At 50.7% G+C, this 18,715-nt stretch overlaps 1 protein-coding gene across 6 annotated transcripts in view; it reads left to right on the top strand.

Annotated features, from left to right (window-relative positions):
* The window catches only part of DPF3 (double PHD fingers 3), a 307,659-nt gene that overhangs the window by 227,467 nt on the left and 61,477 nt on the right, over positions 1–18,715 (top strand). For 2 of the 6 annotated variants that reach the window (XM_051826041.3, XM_089322284.1), the window contains exons 8-9: positions 8,930–8,977; positions 9,376–9,504. In XM_051826041.3, coding sequence (XP_051682001.1) covers positions 8,930–8,977; positions 9,376–9,504 — 177 coding nt within the window. The other 4 variants (XR_007911682.3, XM_051826042.3, XR_007911683.3 and 1 more) reach the window with 4 other exon arrangements.

Here is an 18,715-nt window from a genome sequence, read left to right as displayed (position 1 = left end):
AAAAAAAAAAAAAATGAAAATGAAAATTAAGTAAGTCCATTCACACACAGCACAGTGTGAACAGGAAATCTTTGTGATGTAAGACGATGGGGCTGTCGGATGTGGTGCCAGGGTTTGGGAAGTCTGCGATGGGCCCTGGGATCGTGTTTTTAAGAAATTTGCAGATGACCACTGCCTCAGAGAAATCTGAGACTGATGCTCAGGTGATAGCTTTCCTTTTAATTCTTCTTTTGGAGCCATTGAGTCAGAGAACCAGTCAGGAATTAGGCTGCATTGTCAAATATAAGAGGGAGAAGTTGGCCATTATTCTATTATTTTTTTAATTAAAAAAAAAAACAGAAAAAATTAATTCTTTATCTTTGTACATTGAAAATTATGTATGTATGTATTATGTATGTATGTATGATTTTTTTTGATCATGGCTATTAAAATTTTTAAAAATTGTAATTGACATATAATCATTATACCTGTTTTTGTTCTGTCCCACGTAGGACAGGCATCCCTGGCCCCTGGCACCTACCTATGGGCTTGCCTTTTGGATGTGTTGCCCGGCCAGGCCCTTGTCCCTCGGCTCCATAGCCTCTTGGCTCGCCCCTAACCCTGGGGTGTGGAACATAAGGCAATCCTTTTCCTTTCCATCAATACTGTTTTCCAGTATTTTCAGACACTGAAAATGCAGGTCCATTGTGGACTCAGTTCAGTGGTGGTGGGTGGGGCATGGCGAGGGACGTGAAAGGGCAAAACAGGAAGAAGGGAGAGATAGAAAGAGGTCTTACACCCATTCTTTCACTCCCCTAAAAGGCTACAGCAGCCAGGGCTGGGCCAGGCCAAAGCCAGGAGCCTGTAACTCCATCTGGGTCTCCCCCGTGGGTGGCAGGGGCCCAGGGACTTGAGCCATCTTCTACTTCCTTTTCAGAAGCATTAGCGGGGAGCTGGATCAGAAGCAGAGCAGCTGGGACTGGAACATGGGCTTGTAGGGGACGCTGGCATCGCAGGTGGCAGCTTAACTGACACTGTGCCATCAGGCCGGCCCCTTGCTGAATTGGGATTGTTACAATTCATAATGTCCTGACAGCTTCTGGAGGGGGAAGCTCACCCAAGATGCCCTGCGATTCTTCAAGGGGGACGATAGCACTGTTTGGAGTCGGGTTGGCATAGTTGTCCTCCAGATAATGTTTTCCTCCTCCACTGACAGAGTTGGTGGCAGCCACAAGGAACTGGGCCAGAGCAGGAACCTTCCCTGTGACCTGCCACCAGAACGTGTGCTTTTCCTAGTCTGCGCACTTCCCTTGGTCTTTTCCTTACCTTCCTGTAGCATCTGTGACAGATTGGGGGTGACCACCTCAAGCTGTAGCACAAAGGACCCGGCTGGTGGGCTGTGCAGCCCCAACCAGGTGATACAGGGATACAGGGTGCAAACTCCTGGCAAAGAGGTGTGACCTTGGGCCGAACTGCAGGTTGCGATTCTAGCCAAATAGAGGTTGAGTGTCCCCTACCTGAAATCCTTGGGAAGTATTTTGGATTGCAGACTGTTTTTGGATTTGGGAATATTTACATATACATAATGAGATATCTTGGGAATGGGACCGAGGTCTAAATGTGAAATTCATTTATGATTCATATAAGGGGGTCTTCAAAATGTTCATGGAAAATGTGTATTATGAAAAAAAAAAAAGAACTATGTGTGGATTTGAAATGTATCACACCCAAACCAACCTATCTTTTACCCATGAACTTTTTGAAGTTCCCTCATATACATGTAACCCAGCAACATTTTTAGTGCACCTGTGTTTTGACCGTGATCCATCATATGAAGTTAGCTGTGGATTTTTTATGTTGATGCTCAAAAACATTTCACATTTTGGAGTGTTTTGGATTTCAGATTTTTGGATTAGGGATGCCCAGCCTGTACATCCTTTGAGATGGAGACATCAGGGTGAACAGATGTGTGTTTTCTGGTTTTCCCGCAGGTTTTAGGAATGAATATTCACAAGGTTTCTACCAAAGGTACAAGCTTTGTGTTTACTAAAACTGAGGGAGAAGAATGCGGGTCTGCGTGTGGCATAGAGGGAAAAGCTGCTGCCTGTGACACCAGCATCCATTACGGGCGCCAGTTCACGTCCCGGCTGCTCCACTTCTGATCCAGCTCTCTGCTAATGCACCTAGGAAAGCAGCAGAGGATCGCCCAAGTGTTTGGGCCTCTGCCACCCACGTGGAAAACCCGGATGAAGCTCCTGGTTCCTGGGTTTAGCTTGGCCCAGCCCCATCCACAGTGGCCATGTGGGGAGTGAAAAAAGGGATTGGTGCTCTCTCTCTTTCTCTCTCTCTCTCTCCCCCTCTCTCTGTCACTCTGACTTTCAAATAAATAAATTAAATGAACCTTTAAAAAAAAAAAAGAATGCAGGCATGGAAGGGGAAGAGGGCTGACACCATAATTTAAACGTTTTTGTGGTATTTCTACAGCCAGCAAAACACTGGTGAGAGGGGTCCTGCCCTCTCACGGGCTACTGCCGCTGACCAAGGAGGACTCAACACTCTGGGACCAGTTTATCTGGGAGTTGTTTTTTAAAAAAGTTATTTATTTATTATATTATTTATTTCTTTATTTAATGGACTTGAAAGGCGGAGGGTGGGGGTAAGATGGAGAGAGAAAGAAATCCTCCATCCTCTGGTTCACTCTCCAGATGCCTGCAGGCAGCTGGGCTGAAGCCAGAGCTGGGACGTGGGGAGCTCCACCTGGATCTCTCAGTGGGCGGCAGGGAGCCATCACTGCTGCCTCCCAGGGTCTGCACTGGCAGGAGCTGGAGTCAGACACTGGAGCCAGGCCTTGAACCCAGGAGCTCAGATCGGGGACGTGGGCATCCCAAGTGGCGTCTCAGCTGCCAGGTCAAACACTTGCCTAGATCTGGACTTCGTAATTCCTTCCACTCTGGCTTCCCAAGAAAGGCCTGGGGGAGAGGATTCCCGGGGGGAGGGAGACCGGGGGCTTCCAGCACGACCGCCTTCTCCTCCCCACTCTTCCCGGCCTTGACAACAGAGGGTCGGGCACTTGCAGGGCCTTCGATGGCGCTGTGCACCCCCGAGACCTGATGCTCGCTCGGTTCCTAGTCTTTGGCTCCCCTTCGCCCGGGAGATTTTATTTTTGGTCAGTGTTCCCCAGTAGCCTCTGTGAAAGAATCGCTGTCCTTTCATGAAGTATTGATTGTCAGCTCCGTGTCAGTCACTGTGCGGGTGCGAGGGCTGCCGAGATGAAAGACGTGGCTCCTGCCCTCAGGGAGCTCGCGGCTGACAGGGACGGAGACGCACACACAAATACGAAGCCGTGATGAAAGGCTGACTTCCTCTGGGCTGGGAAGACTTCTCTTTCCTGTCTCTCCTTCGGCCCACCCTATTGTGAGCCTCCAACAATAGGCCGAACCGGCCCGACGATGCCATCCTCACGTTCCCTTGCCTCTACACGGGCCTGCGCTCCGACAGCCTGGGCCGTGGGGACCCTGCGCTGTGCGTGCTGTTAACTGCGTAATCCCCGTCTCTCCCAGCTTCCTCCTTGCCCGTCTGGCTACTTCAGCTCGTCGTGTTGCATGTTGTTCCTGATGACCCTGGGTGTGATGATTTATCAGCCTCACCCGTAAACTTGAAGATTTATTAACACAGCCCCCTGCCTTCTCGAATCTCAGTGCTTAGAATCGTCTACATTAGCACTGTGGCCCCTGCCCCCTTAATCCTTACCTCTGGTTCACGTTTGTCCCCATGCCGGTGGCCGAATGGCACCAGGAGGAGTGAGTTCTCTGCCTTGGAGGACGCTGAGGGCCTTAGGTCAAGCAGTGAGTGGACCCTGGTGTCCACTTCCCTGTTGGGTCCCTGATTCCCCTGCCTGCCCAACCACACTGGGAGAGGGGGCTGGGAGATGCCATCGTGGTCTTTGTCCTGGGGCCACGAGACGACCACAAAGAGCCAGCCTGAATGGAATCCTAGCATGTTTATTCCTTGGATCTGTGGGATTTATTTTTTCATCAGTTCCAGGGGAGTGCTGAGCAGAGGTGTCAGGGCTTGCGGATAATTTATGTGAGTAAACACGCAAGCAGTAGGGCGAGTGAGAGCCTGAGAATTAAGGGCATTTATCTGGGCTTTGATGCTTGCTTTGCCCTCTGGCCCAGCCTTCCCCACAGTCCTGATCACGCCATTCCAACCCTCCCCTGGCTAGTGCGCGGTGGGCCAGCACCGATCTCTTCCCAGCCTGCACCTGCCTCCCTGCCCCTCCCGCGGCCCTCATTAAGGCTGGCGAGAAGGTGGCTGGTGGCCTCCAGCTGAGACCTGCGTGCTGATTCTGAAGGGAAGCCTCCCCCCACCCCGTCCCCAGCCTGGCCTGTCCAGTGTGGCCAGCCTAGGGCTGCCTTTTCCTCTTCCCCTTTCTTGCCTGGGTCTTCTGAAGATGTGCCGTGCACAGCCAAGTGGCACGGGGCTAACGTGCTTTACACTTGAGAGATGAAGCAATAACAGGTGGCAAGAGCGGAGGCTGCCGGAGCCCAGGATTCCGGTTGCCATGGAAACATGTCAGACCTGTGGAGGGCCCCGGGAACTGTCAGCCGTGGAGGGTGGCGGGGGGAACCAGTGAGAGGGACGAGGAGAGGCGCATCTCTTCCCGGAGGGCTCTGCTCGCCGCCCCGGAACTCCCCAAGCTCCCTGAAAAACGGCTGCTGAACCAGGGCTGGGGCTAGGGGTTGGGTGGTGGGCACCGGGCATGGCCACGTGTTTGTGGGCCCTGGGCCCTGGCAGCGGGGCTGAGTGTCTGCTCGGGGTGTGAGGCCATGCCCTTTGTGTGTGAGCCAAAACTTCTGGTCTTGGCAGAACCTGGCTGAGGGGCTGTCGCTGCCGCTCAAGTTCCTGACTGAGATCTGACTGCGAGGGGCATGGGTAGCCCTGTCTGGGTGCTCGTCTGATGGGAGGCTTGGGGTGCTGTTTGCTGTAGACAGGAAGCCAATTTAGCTCAACAGTCCTGCAGTGTGCACCAGCCCCTTCCTACAATGCCTGCTCTCCCTTTGGCGGGCCTGGTGGGGGCGCTGTTGGTGGCTGCGTTTTTGCCTTTCCTGGCTTCCACTTACTTGTACGCCCGCCTCCCGCGTGCCTTCTGTTACTGTTTCCCCCTGCAGGTCTTCGTGAACTTTGTCCCTGATTTCCATGTTTGTTTTCCCGGGGGCTTTTAGACTGATCATTCCCCCAGGTCAATTCCTAAACTCTTACGGCTCACTGTGTTTTCTTGTGGCTTCCTCCTATCTCTTAGATGATCGCAGCCCATAAACATTCATCAACAGTAAACCAAATCCATCATGGGGCGCTGCCTTCGAGATGCCGCTCGGGTCTCTGCCTTCCCTGTCACCTCCTTCCGTACAGCGGGACTCAATTTCCCATAAGCTGCAGCAGAATCTCTATTTAAGTCCCACTTGCAAAGTCTGGCCGAGCTTCCTATTTATAGTAAAGCCCTCGTTACAATGATCTCATAGACTGTACCAGGAAACTGCTCATGGCTGGGTCAGGCCATTAGGCCAACCTGGCCATGGGGTGAGCTTTACTTCATGAGCCTCTGGAATTCTCCAGAGACACGTTTTCACAGAGTGTATGACAATAAGCAGGATCACCCGGGATGCTTACCGTGGGAGGGGCATTAAGTTCAAAGGCAATTTCCGCTTTTATTAGGCCAGTCTCAATGACTTTTATCACCTTGGGCTTTGTAAATAACACACTGGGTGAATCACGTGGACTCTAAAGAGATCTGTGAAAGATTGTCTATGCAAGGTATGGCCGGAAAGTGTTTGCTTCTGTGTTTCCCAGGAGCTGGAGAAGTTTGATTAGAGGCAGAATCCTCAGGGGCACAGACAGACCTGGGCGTGAATCCTGCCTCTTCCTCCTCTCCACCACTGGGGCCTGGAGCCAGCACCTGAATCTCTTTGGATTTCAGTTATCTCCTCTGTCAGATCATCCCAGCTTCACACACTTTGTGAGAATCAGTGAGTGAGCTGGCGCTTGGAGAGCGTTCAGCAGAAGCCTCGCCAGTTCAGTAGCGTCGTGTGCGTCAACTGCCTCTCAAGGAGCAGTTGAACAAAAGGGAGGCTGCCTGGGCAGGTGCATGCACCCTGGCGTCCCCCGCCCCAAGAGACAGTGAAGTGCAGTCCTGGGTTTGTGGTGCGTTTGGGGGCAGAGTTGTGTCTTGCCCACCGCAGAGGGGTGCAGGGTTACTCTCCCTGCTGCACGGAGCCTGCGGCTGCTTGTTCTTGCATTCCCTAGAACATGGCCGTGACCGCCAGCCAGATGACCAAGTTATTCCTGGGACGTGGGCCAGCTCTTCTCTCTAAGGAGTCGGAAAATAACCCTAGGGCACAGAATGACATTCAGATAACTTTGCCACCGGGCGAGCATCCGCAGTGAGTGTCTTTCCAAGGAGGAGGTTGCAGGGGCGTTCCCATCTCTGCCGTCCCTTCGCTGTTGGTAACCATTTCTGGTGTGCGGGGTGTGTGGGTGTTCTCACAGTGAGTGTGACATGGTGCCTGCCTTTAAGGCATAGATCGTTAAGTATAGGAGACGAGCCAGATGTACACAGTACAAGTTGTCTTGTTCATGGAAAATGCATTTTACGAGAAAACTACAAGTGGATTTCACACCTATTTTTGGCACTATCCTGAACTTCCAATTCCACTTTTCCGTGAACTTTTTGAAGTCCCCTTTTGTAAAGAAGAGAAGGGTCCGAGTGGTGGTGCCGACCCGGTGCCGTCCTCCAGGCATGACTGGTCATCTCTGGCTAGGAGTCCGGAAGGCTCTCCTCTGGGAGAACCCCACTCTGGAACCAATCCTAAATTCCAAAAAGTGTACGAGAACCTGACGCAGAAGCTATTCTGAGTCTACTGCGTGCCACTTTCTCACGCTGCAAGGGTGCTTGGAGCTGAAGCAGAAAGGGTTTCCCTAGCCCTTCGCAGTTGCGTGCTATGTAAGTGGGCCACTGCTAGACTGAAAATACACCCCGTGCCCCAAAACCATACACACCAGAGCCACAAGTGGGACTCAGCACCCCCTCACCCCCTTGGATAGGCACTTTGTGTAACAAAGCACCGACGTGAACCCACGCTGCCTCCGTCCGTCCCGTCAGAGCCTTCTCTTAAGCTGAGTGAAATTCTGCCCTTTGGTCTTTGTACAGAGAGTCAGTTCCTCCGTCACTGTCTACTTTGCTCTACTGGATCATTTCTGAGTTTAAGGAATTTTCTGGTAGCATCAGAGTCCCTGGTTCAATTGGCTGTTCTTCCAAGTGGTTGGTTGGTGGTGAATACTGGGCAGAATGAGGTGGAAGTTCTTATCCTCCATATGTTACTTCTTCATCCTCCTTCATCACCAGGGGTCCAGTGTTTGGAGAAAAATCAGATTGAGTCAGGATTTTGCGGATGGGAGGAAATCCAACGTTCTAGGAAGTCGTGAGGAGTAGAGGAGATGGGGCCCCTGAGTGTTTGTGGGAGCCACCTGGGTATCTGGGGTTCTTTGATTGCCTTGTTTGCGGGAAACTCCCTACGTTGTGACTGGCATGTCTGCATTTCCTACCTGGCTCCTGTTAATCATGCAGCTTAGTTTTGGTTTCCTTCAGCCCTTCGGGTTAACATGCTGCTACCCCTTTCCTAGCTGTTCTCTCTCCAACTGAGTTGCTTGCTTCCTGCGCATAGCTGAATTTTCTTAGGAGAGTTCTAAGAGTAGCCCAGATGGCGGTCGAGGCAGACCAAAGAAAGGGGAGCTGCCACCTTTGGATTTGGGTAATGAAACTTTTATACGCAGAGTAAAATCTTTGCTGGTGATTTTTGGAGATTATTTGCAAAACCATTACGTATGCCTTGCAGATGGCTCTGAGATCTAGTGGCTGATGAAAATCCCCGACTCAGCGGGCCCCAGAGAGGAGCCGCCTCCTCTGTCCCCCCACAAACAGCTGACACTTCTCGTGCAGAGCATTGTCTGCCTCCCTGAAGGTGGGAATCAATGACTTAGAAACTGATTAAACAATCCAAATAGCAGCTGATAAATGGGTCAGCCCCCTCTGATGTGATTCTGCTAGCGTTTATCTTCTGCCTTCCCCAGGTAAGACTGCTATTCCTGGAGGCACAGGCATGCAGGAAGCGGAGCCAGAGGGAATCATATGAAAGTGTGCCAACCTGTTTATCACTTACCGTCTGGGTGGGATTTCTGCTCACATTTCTGCTTCCGTTTACAGATTTGTACCCTGCGGGACCCTGGTTAATGTTAGCCAGTGAGTAGTGACAAACAGCATCAGACACTGGGTGTGTGGCGAGGATGAGGGTCCCCCAGTGCTTAAGGTGGATCCCATAAATGGCCTTTTCTTCTCCATCGCAAACAAGGAGTGTGAACAGGACAAAGAAATGTCTGATAAAGGGAGAAAGGAGAGGAAAATGGCGGTCTCTTTCCCTAGGCCAGGAGCCTGCCCACGGCTTTCCAAGCAGCCCGTAGAGGTGGAGAATGGTTTTGGTGCTCAAGGACATGTGCTGTTCTTGTGCAGCTTTGTTGTCAGGGTCATGGCCCAAGGCTTTGTTGGAGGGCTGGCAGCAGGGATGGGTCCCGAAGGTGGTGCATGCACTGCTTGTGAGGGTCCCAAGTCTGAAGACACGGTGCCAATGGGCTGGCAGCTGACCATTCAACCCATCTCTGTCCCGAGACCGAGCCGCGTGCCTGCATGTCCGGCTCTGATTCCAGGCTCTTGGGGTCTGCAAGGTAACTTGTGCAAGGTGCTTTCTGTGTTCAGTGAGTCTGGACTTCAGGGAGCTGAGGCTGGGCGAGTACAGACACCCGTGTGCCTGCCAAGATGTTCATCAGAGCCCCCAGCGGCATCTCCAGTGTCCTTCCTGGCAATGACCACCCATTGGCGCTTCTTTGTTTTCCTTTTCAGGGACAGGAAGAATATCTCCTAAACAAGAACATCTTTCTCAAGAGCAAGGTGCAGGCACCGACCGTTTCGCGCCCTCTAGTCCCACCAGTGTGTCTGTGGTTGCCGTCTGATGTTTGGGGCTTTGGCCCTGGGGGTTGGTTCAGGGTTGAGAGAAGTTCACTTGCCTAATTGGTCTTCTGGATGGTTTGCTCATCCAGAGATGAAATTCTGAGCTGGGAAATATTGCACAAATTAAATTTGGGATGACTTGCAGGCATTAGTACCGTTGAACCAAGAAAGATGGAGAGGCAAACCTAGTCCGATGTAGTTACTCAGTTGGAACAAAACCTTAGCTTCTAAACTTCAACCTCTTTCTGAAACAGATTCCACCACACTGTGGGAGGAGAAGGGAGGCAGGAGAAACACATCTCAGCCTAAAGTTGGGATTCTCTTTCATGTGCCCACAGCCCAGAAGGGACCGGATGGAACGGTCATTCCCAATAACTACTGTGACTTCTGCCTGGGAGGCTCTAACATGAACAAGAAGAGCGGGCGGCCGGAAGAGCTGGTGTCCTGTGCCGACTGTGGACGCTCTGGTGAGTGTGGCCCCCTTCCTGCACCGTGTGCCCGTAGCCCAGGAACCATCCCACCTGCATTCCTCTGCCATCTCGTGGTGCTGCTGGCGGGGCTGGAGAGTGAGGTGGAGAAGTGACGGTGGTGACGCTTTCGAGTAGAGAAGAGTCTCAGGGTGTTTTGAGATGTTTCTTCTTTGAGTCTTAAGAATCAAAAGTTAGGATCTGGGTTTCCAGGAGGAGGGCAAGGAGACGTTTGTCACTTGTGTCTGGCCTTCCCAGGAGATGGATGATGTCTCTGTGTGCGTTGTTGCGGGCAACAATGAGATAGAATGGAAACACCCAGAGACATGGGCAGTATGCTTTCTGTATTGCGTGGTGCACAAGTAACGGAAGAGTGTGTTTGTTCTATGGAAGTACCGGAGCGGGGCAGGGGTCGGACCTCCTAGAGTGTGGAAGCGTGAATATTGACAGAGCAGCTGCGTCTTGAGTCCCCTGGGTGCTGGGTCACTGTCTAACCACTGCCTCATTGCTCACTCATCCCATGCTCACATGTGCAGCAGGCAAAAAGAGACCCTGACCGATCAAGGCGGCAAAAGGACAGGCATTCCCTAGGACTAAGCTCGAATTGACTTGGCATAGATCTGTATCTATATCTGCACACACACAAATATAGATAGATAGATAGATAGATAGATAGATAGATTGATAGGTAGATTTTTAACCTATCCAAAGACCAAAACAACAACAAAAGGAACTTGTGGTCTTATTGCCTCAATCTTAACATGATTGCAGGGCTTCAAGTTGTGTTCCAGCTGTTGTTTAGCTTTTCAGTTCTAGCAGGACCATTCTTTCTGGATGATCACAGTGGGGACTACCTGTTTTTCCTATTATTATGTTGTAACTAGACCAAAGTAAAAGGCAGGGAGGACAGAGAAGTTTAGCCTTATCTTGGGTCTCAGCCACTACTGGCTAGTAGGTGACCCATAGGTTCAACGGGGCAGTGGGCTATGGCCGTGGGAAGCCATTTCTTTTTCCCAACTTCTCCACCTGCAGGCCCATGTGGAGGACTGAGGTGACCGCACCTTGACTTCACTGTGGCAACTCGGTTCTTCTTGAGCTTTAGCTCTGTTGTATTTCGATGTTAGGGCTGTTGAGGAATCAACACTGACTTGAGTGGCAAATCAGCATTTGGGAATGATGGTAGTTTCAATGCACTGAACCCTCAACATTGGACATTCCAGGACCCCGACAGGGCAGCCCATCTGTGCAGTGCTGTCGGTTTGTTTACTGTCCAAAGGTGATGCCCAGCGTTGAACTTTTACCTCCACTGGTGCTGGCTTGGAAGACATGGCTGTTGTAATAATGGACTCTGGTTTTTAGAAGGAAAATAAAAAACAAGAAATGGAATTCAATTCAATGTTTTTTTTGTTCGTTTGTTTTAAAGGCAGGCAGGCAGACAAACAAGGTCCCTTGGTGGAGAGATTGTCCAAGCAGGGTGTCATGGCCTGCCGTAGGTTTGGGTGGCTTAGAGATGGTAGTTTTGCAATTCTCCTTGCAAACTGCTGCCTTTCTTCCCCTTTGTTGCCTATAAAAGATGGGGTTCATGAGTCTGACTCAGGGGCATCCCATGTGGGAGGCCGGTTTTTTTCTGCCCCAAGTCTCCATTTGCACACCCTTCACGCAGCGTTTCTTTGCCAGGTTCTATCTGCCCTGTGACTCAGGGCGCCATTTTAAACCAGCCTGGATCCTCTCATTGCATCTGCCGAGGATTAATTTTGCTGGATCGTTTAGTCAAGGTCTGACTCTGATGTTCCTGAAATAGCTGACACCTTGGGAATAGCCAGGTGGCGCCAGCCCATGGGATGTGTGCTTGCCGAGGCAGGTGGGCAAGGGCGCCTGTGGAGCTCCCTGGGGTCCTTCCAGAGCAGAGCCTGGCGCTTGGGCGAGCTGCCTTCCCTTCCTGTCTGCCCCACGACTTCTGCTTCCTGCGAGAAAGGAAGATTCCGGAAATTGGCACCATAAGTGGAGCGCTATTATCTGCCGTGGTGGGGGCTGTCCTGGGGCTCGTTTAGAGTGTGAAGTAGTTCAGACCTGAGTTTTACAGGTTTCAGAATGCTAGATTTTATTAGGCTTTTTAAACCCCTGTATCTCGCTTTCCGAGTGTCCTGAGTTAGATTTGACAATTCTGAACTTTTGGGAGTAACCAAGCACGTTTAAGTGGCTGGAGTGTATGTGTGTGTGTGTGTGTGCGTGCGCATGCGTGGATGCAGATGGCAAAAACCTCCTCCATGGTTAAAGAACATGAGAAGCTCCTTCACTACCTACCACTTATCAGAATTTCCAACTTCTTTTCGCTTTCAGTGCAAATGAACTACATGGTGTCAGGGCAGAGCCGAAAGGTTTCCGAAAGAATGGGATTAGAAGCGGGTAAACGTAGGGATAAAACGGATGGGGGCTTAAGCACCTTTACCGGGTTATCTGACAGAAAATACCTTTGTAAAGCTGGCTGTCAAAGGGAAGCACAACACTGCTCAAAGCAACACCAGCCGAGAACACCAAAGCTGTACCCACCCGGCTCAGGGACGACCGAGGAAAACCCTTGTCAAGGGCGGGGTTGGGCGAGCGTGCGTGCACCTGTGTCGTGGCGGGCTCCCTCACTGTCGGGAGCCGTGGACACGTGTATTATGGGAGAGACGGTGCCTTTCCGGGAGAGGGGGAATAAATCCTCTTCCCTGGAAGTGTTCGCTTTGTCCCAAATCCCTGTCGCCAGGTGATGTCCCTGGCTTAATCCCTTTTGCTGTGACAATGGTTGATTATCTCGCTATTAAGAATAACACCGTAATGACGTAATGAGAATATTAATGATGCTGTCTGTTGCTTAACCCATGTGCTGATATATTCATCATACATGTCAGCTCATTTGGGAGGAGAAGGCAGGAAGGAGAAGGAGGCAGCGGCCGCAGCACGCACCACGGAGGACTTATTCGGTTCCACGTCAGAAAGTGACACGTCAACTTTCCACGGCTTTGATGAGGACGATTTGGAAGAGCCTCGCTCCTGTCGAGGACGGCGCGGTGGCCGCGGCTCGCCCACAGCACATAAAAAGGGCAGTTGCTGAAGCCGTGGAGCGGACTGTCGGGCGGTCAGCGCCCCCCTCTGACTGTGGCCCTTGTCCCGGTTCTGATACCTATATTTTTTAATGAAAGACAACCTAGGTTTTCCCTTTCTCTTTGCTTTTTCCGCTCAGACTTCCACGTGTCCCTTCCTCCCCGCCATCCCTCTCTGAGTAGTACAACAGAAGCACAAACTACTGAAACAAACAGGACAGCAGGAAGGAGCAGGGCGAGGGCTCTTGCGAGAGAGGGCGTCGTGATGTGCTGTTTGTCTCCCATAGAGATAGAGCCTTAGGTGGATTATTCGCTTTTTGGGGGGTGGGGGTGGGGGTGGGGGTGGGATCTCTTTGGCACGAGCAGAGTTGATGTCCTCAGTTTTCATATTTATTGGCAAAATGAAGAGAAGAAGGAGCACTGGGTTTTGAAACAAAGAACCAATAACATTAAAATATTATTTATGTGTGCTAGATATTAGAATCAGACTTTTTTTTTTGAGAGAGAGAAGGGGAATCAGAGAAATGGAAATAAGATCCTGTTTAGGAGCGAGCCGCTGGGGGGAGAATCTCCTCCGTGGGAGGTGATTGTACCTTCTGTGCCCCACGGAGTCCGACACTCCCCACGGCAGACCCCTCCCCAGTTCTCATCCCTGACCTTTCCATCTTCCTCTCCGCTCTTGCGAGAAAAATGTCCACAGTTCCAGAGAGGTCGGGGGCCGCCTGCATCTGGCCTCCCTCCAGCCCCCGGAGGCCCTGAGAGGCCGCTGCGCCTCCGTGGCTGCTCCTCCTCCGCCAGTGCTGGGCTGTCCTCCCTGTCCTGGTGAGGAGCAGCTTCCAAGTGCAGGAACGGAACCAAGCAGCAAGTCCGGGGCTCAGCAGTGACGAAGCCGCCCGAGGCCACGCACGAGGAACAGAGACTGACACCTCACTGTCTGTGTCCCCTCCCCCTTGCCCGTGTTTCAAAACAAAATACATGCCCACTGGATGATCAAGTCTCCTGTATTTCTTCGTCCATTTTTTTATAGTGCCCGCCAGGCACTTTGTTTTGTGTTTCCAGTAGCACTTCCTGAAATTAACCAAAGCAACACTTGCCCAAGGCCCTTGGAGAAGACGGTGCACCTCGTGGTTGGCAGTCCCGAGCATCGGCACCTTCAAGGTCGTACGCAAAAGGTAGGTCTTGGCTGGCCCTTCTGCCAAGGAGGGCAAAACACCATACTTTTGTTTCATTCTTAAGTTCTCTTTTTCCCTCTACATCTGTGGTTGTTGTGCTTTTGTTCTTGTGGGTCCTCATCCCCTTCTGAGTGTGGGAGTGGCCCTCTGTGGCCTGTGTGCGCATGTGTGCCCATGTGGGCTGGGCGCAGGCATGGGGGCTGAGGCTTCCCTGGGGTACGGGAGGGGCTCTCTGTGTAGGAGGGGGGCCTTCTGGCTTCGACTGCAAGGGGCAGTGGCTGGGGAAGTGCTTGGCTGACTCTGCCCACCCCCACCCTCCACTCCCGGCTATATCTGCAACTGGAGGCCAGGGAAGGAGGTCGGAGCTGGCTGCTGGTACTGGGCTTGGGTAGGGATGAGGACTGCATGTCTAGGGTGGGATTTCTTGCTCCAGGTAATAGGGGGCAATGAGTCCACATTTACAGAAGATCCCTGCTTAGGCACGACACACAACGGGGCTGTTTTGAAAGGTTCTGAATGCCTGCTTTGTGTGGCTGAGGTTTCTGGCCTCCGAGAGAACATAGGCCCAGAGACATGGGCAGTGTGGGGAGCTCTCAGGGACTGCCCCGTTGGCAAGTTGCTTGCAAGTGTCAGGGAAGATCTGCTTTGACCATCCAGCTTCTACAGACCTCGTGAGCTAGAGCTCTCTCCCCAGTAACAAAACACCCCGAGAAAAGCCCAGGGCAAACAGAGAAAACCGCAAATGGACCCTTGGTGCCTCCCCACCAGCCTGGCTTAGTTAGGAAGGGCTTCTCTTTCCTCCTGCTTGAGATGGGCACATGCTCACCTAGAAATTCGTTCTCAGTTTTGAGAAAGTGAAGAGAACAATCCCACCCACTCTGGGATTGTTTTATCTAATCTGTTTGTGGCCCTGTTTCCAGGAAGTATGGTGTAGACCTGCGGTGTTATATTCCTGCGTGTGCACACGTGTGAATAAGCCCATCTCGCAGGTCTCGTAGGTTTCTGTTCGGGTCATACAACCTGCTCTTCCTGTCACTTCTCAGCCCTCTGTTCCATTGGCTAAGGTATTGGAGTCACAGCCTTAGGACTTGTTGCCACAAGTATGTGCAGGCCACACCATCATTTGAAATCTTTCTTGTAGCTCATAGTCCTACAATTCTCAGTTTAGCTTGGCTTTGACTTTCAGTTTTGTAAAAAAGTACACACATGGGTCTGGCGCTGTAGCATAGTGGGTAGAGCCGCCGCCTGCAGTGCCAGTATCCCACATAGGCGTCAGTTCGAGTCCCAGCTGCTCCACTTCCAATACAGCTCTCTGCTATGGCCTGGGAAAGCAGTAGAAGATGGTCCAGTTGGGCCCTTGCACCCACGTGGGAGACCCAGAAGAAGTTCTTGGCTCCTGGCTTCAGATTGGCGCAGCTCCTGTTGTTGTGGCTGATTGGGGAGTGAACCAATGGTTGGAGGATCTCTCTCACTCTTTGCCTCTACCTCTGTGTAACTCTGCCTTTCAAATAAATAAATAAAACTTTTTTTAAAAAAATTTAAGAATCTAGTTTGGATTTCTAATGGAGAGCTAACAGTTAAGAACCATCTAACAAAGCAAAGCTCCAAGAATGTATCTGAAGATTGTCTAATTTATTTTTGTTTATGTACTTGATCAGTTTCTCTTGATGGGACTGGTAGACTTCTCCACCTTCTCACTTGTTACAGCCAATGTGAGCATGATTGTGTCTATCAGCATTGCCTGAACATCTTTTTTTTTTTTTTTTTCAAGATTTATTCATTTATTTGAAAGGCAGAGTTACAGAGAGGCAGAGGCAGAAGCAGAGAGAGAGAGAGAGAGGTTTTCCATCTGCTGGTTCACTCCCCAGATGGCCGCAACAGTGGGAGCTGAGCTGATCTGAAGCCAGGAGCCAGGAATTTCTTCCGGGTCTCGGGACCCAGGGACTTGGGCCATCTTCCACTGCTTTCTCAGGCCATAGCAGAGAGCTGGATCGGAAACGGAGCGGCTGGGACTTGAACCAGCGCCCATATGGGATGCTGGTGCTGCAGGCAGCTGCTTAACCAGCTATGCCACAGCGCCAGCCCCTTGTCTTACCTTGCTTATAGTACCTTTCAACAGACTCTGAATTTGTGTTCTTAAAAAAAAACAAACAAACAAAAAAACAAAAAACAAAAACTCTGCAAAAGACTTAAGATGATGATTTCAAGTCTTTTACTTTCAATTGAGAGAAGTCAACCAAGAGAGGCTGAGTTATATCTGAGAGAGTAGAATGGACATTCCTTGGGCGGCAGAAGTCTTAAGACTGAGGAAGGTAACTCTGAGACAAGGTATGGGAGGACGAAACTGACTCTTCTGGGTCTCCAGCCACTGTGATGGTTGGTGTCGTATCTTTTGTCTAGATAACAATGGTCATCAACAGTTATGTGCCAGCCATTGCTCTGGGTGCTTGCCTCAGAATGTTTCATTTAATCTTCATGATTCTCCCCTTGAGATAGATGCTTGTATTGATCTCTGGTTTGCATATGGAGAAATTGAGACACAGTAACAAGGTAAAGAAATATACAAGCAGTAAGGAACCAGGTTTTAATCCCTGGCAACTTGATTCTAGAACCTGTACTATATATACAGGTGTGCATACTCTACGTACGTATCTTGCATTTTCTCAGTTCCAACTACAGAAAAGGAGTATTTGTAATGAGTATAGCTTTAAAAGGCAATCTTATGGGATATGGTAAGAGGGAGTTCTACTTAAGATTCTGTACAGAATAGTATAGATAATTCATCTTCTAAGCTACTTTGTAAGGTACCCCACCCCCCAGTATCTACTGGGGAGCAGTGATCTCTTTTTTTGTGACTTCAGAAATTGCGATGAGCAGCCAATACACCTACCTTTTTATTGTTTTTTGTTGTTGTTGTTGTTGTTGAATAAATATCACTATTCACATTTTCGAATGAAAAAGAGATTATAATCATTAAGAAGAAAATGATCTGACCAACTTTCTTTGTCCTCAGTTCCATAGTGTATCACCCCAAATGCTTCGGAAATGTCACCAGTCCAAAGAGAGGGGAACCAAAGATGTAGAACTTTCTAAGTTCCTTCCAACATTCAAATTCCCTTGCAGGAGATGGGGGACTTTTGGTGTCAAGGTGCCTACTGTTGTCTGTCTGATGTCTTTTCCTAACCAGAACAATCGAATCCTTAATCTGTTACTGAGACAGGTCAGGGATCTGCTGCTGTAATCACAGTAACACCCGGAATGAGAAATATGCATTTAATTTTTTAAAGGTACTTTAAAGTCGGCACTGCAATTTGCCACTGGTATTTTCAAGAGAAGGATTTAATAAAAAAAAAATACAGTGTTCACATCAATAGCATCGCTGTAAGTCTTGCTGCTTCCCTTGCATCTCTCCACGCACCTAATGGGCTGCAGCCTGATACTGCCTTTTATAGCACTTGAGGGAACACACGATCATTACTCGGGGAGGAAACTAAAGGCTGTTTGGAGCTTCTCACTTCATGGTGGAATAAAATTAATTAATTTTATCCCAATATGCCTCCTGTTAATCTGATGAATATCATCTCGAGCATGTACTAGAGTTTGAGCAGACTCATGCGTTAGGAACTTTCCACCGGGGATTCTGTTTGGCCTTTGGAAGCGAAGTTGCTCGTGGTGTCTGTTTTCTGGGTGAGGCAGTGTTGGTCTGGCGCGCAGAAGCCTGGAGTGGAAGCACGGAAGTTCTGGGTTCCGGACTCAGCTGCCGTGTGGTTTTGTCGCCACGGGTCTCACCCAGGATGCCCATCCCTAGGATATGGGAATTGCTTGGCCTATCTGTCGCTCCCCGTCTTCGTGGAGGAACGACACTGAACCCTGCCTAGGCTTCATATCCGAGTCACGGCACCATTATGTCGCCCCCCCTCTTCGCGGAGGAACGACACAGGACCCTGCGCTGTTCTTTTGTCTGCTCGGCCCTCCCCGGGTTTGCTGCTGGTCCTTCCCGGGTTGGCTACCGTCCCTTCCACCTCCGTGGAAGGGCGGTTCCCCCTGCCACTTTCCCCACTTCCGCGGGGGAGCGGCATACCGCCGGCCGGCTCTCTCGGGGGCTGCACAGGTGTTCCTCTTAGATGTTCCTGGTGCATGGTGTCTCTCTCCTCCTTTATAGTCCTCTTCCACCAATCCCAACTCTGCTGCCCACACGCCGAGTACGCTGCTCTCCTCCAATCAGGAGCAGGATCAGCTCCTGCAGCTCAGTCAATCAAATTGGCGAGAGGCAGCTGCGTAGAAGTTGTTACTCCCTTCTCAGCGCCATATTGTGGGAGAGCAGATGCATAGAATAAGTCTTAATTCCAGTAACTTAGTCTAGTCCGAGTTGCTCCCCACACCTATCTTAATACGTAACTAACATTTTTTTTTTCACCATGATTCTTAACTCTGTGAGGTAGGGCAGGTGTTGATTTAGTCCCATTTCACTGATGAGGAGACTGAGGTTCCAGCCAGGTAGTGCCGGGTTGGAAGTTCCAGGGCTGGTGAGTGGTGTCTGGGTCTTCTAATATTCTTTCCTCAGTCTATCCTGGTTTCCCTGTGGGTTGTATTTTGAAGATTTTTTTTTTGAATTTTTTGCCAGGCAGAGTTAGACAGTGTAGACAGTGTGAGAGAGAGTTATAGACAGTGAGAGACAGAGAGCGAGGTCTTCCTTCTGTTGGTTCACTCTCCAATGGCCGCCACGGCCGGCGCTGCGCCGATCCGAAGCCAGGAGCTGGGTACTTCCTCCTGGTCTCCCATGCAGGTGCAGGGACCCAAGCACTTAGGCCATCCTCCGCTGCCCTCCCCGGCCACAGCAGAGAGCTGGAGTGGAAGAGGAGCGACTGGGACTAGTACCTGGTGCCTCAACCGGGACTAGAACCCGGGGTGCCGGCACCGCAGGTGGAGGATTAGCCAAGTGAGCCGCGTTGC

This window comes from Oryctolagus cuniculus, chromosome 20 (assembly GCF_051225735.1).
Source record: "Oryctolagus cuniculus isolate XC-2025 breed Fujian yellow rabbit chromosome 20, ASM5122573v1, whole genome shotgun sequence".
NCBI classification, from domain to species: domain Eukaryota; kingdom Metazoa; phylum Chordata; class Mammalia; order Lagomorpha; family Leporidae; genus Oryctolagus; species Oryctolagus cuniculus.
Note: the sequence above shows the minus strand (reverse complement) of the source record. Positions and strands in the feature narration are given on the sequence as shown.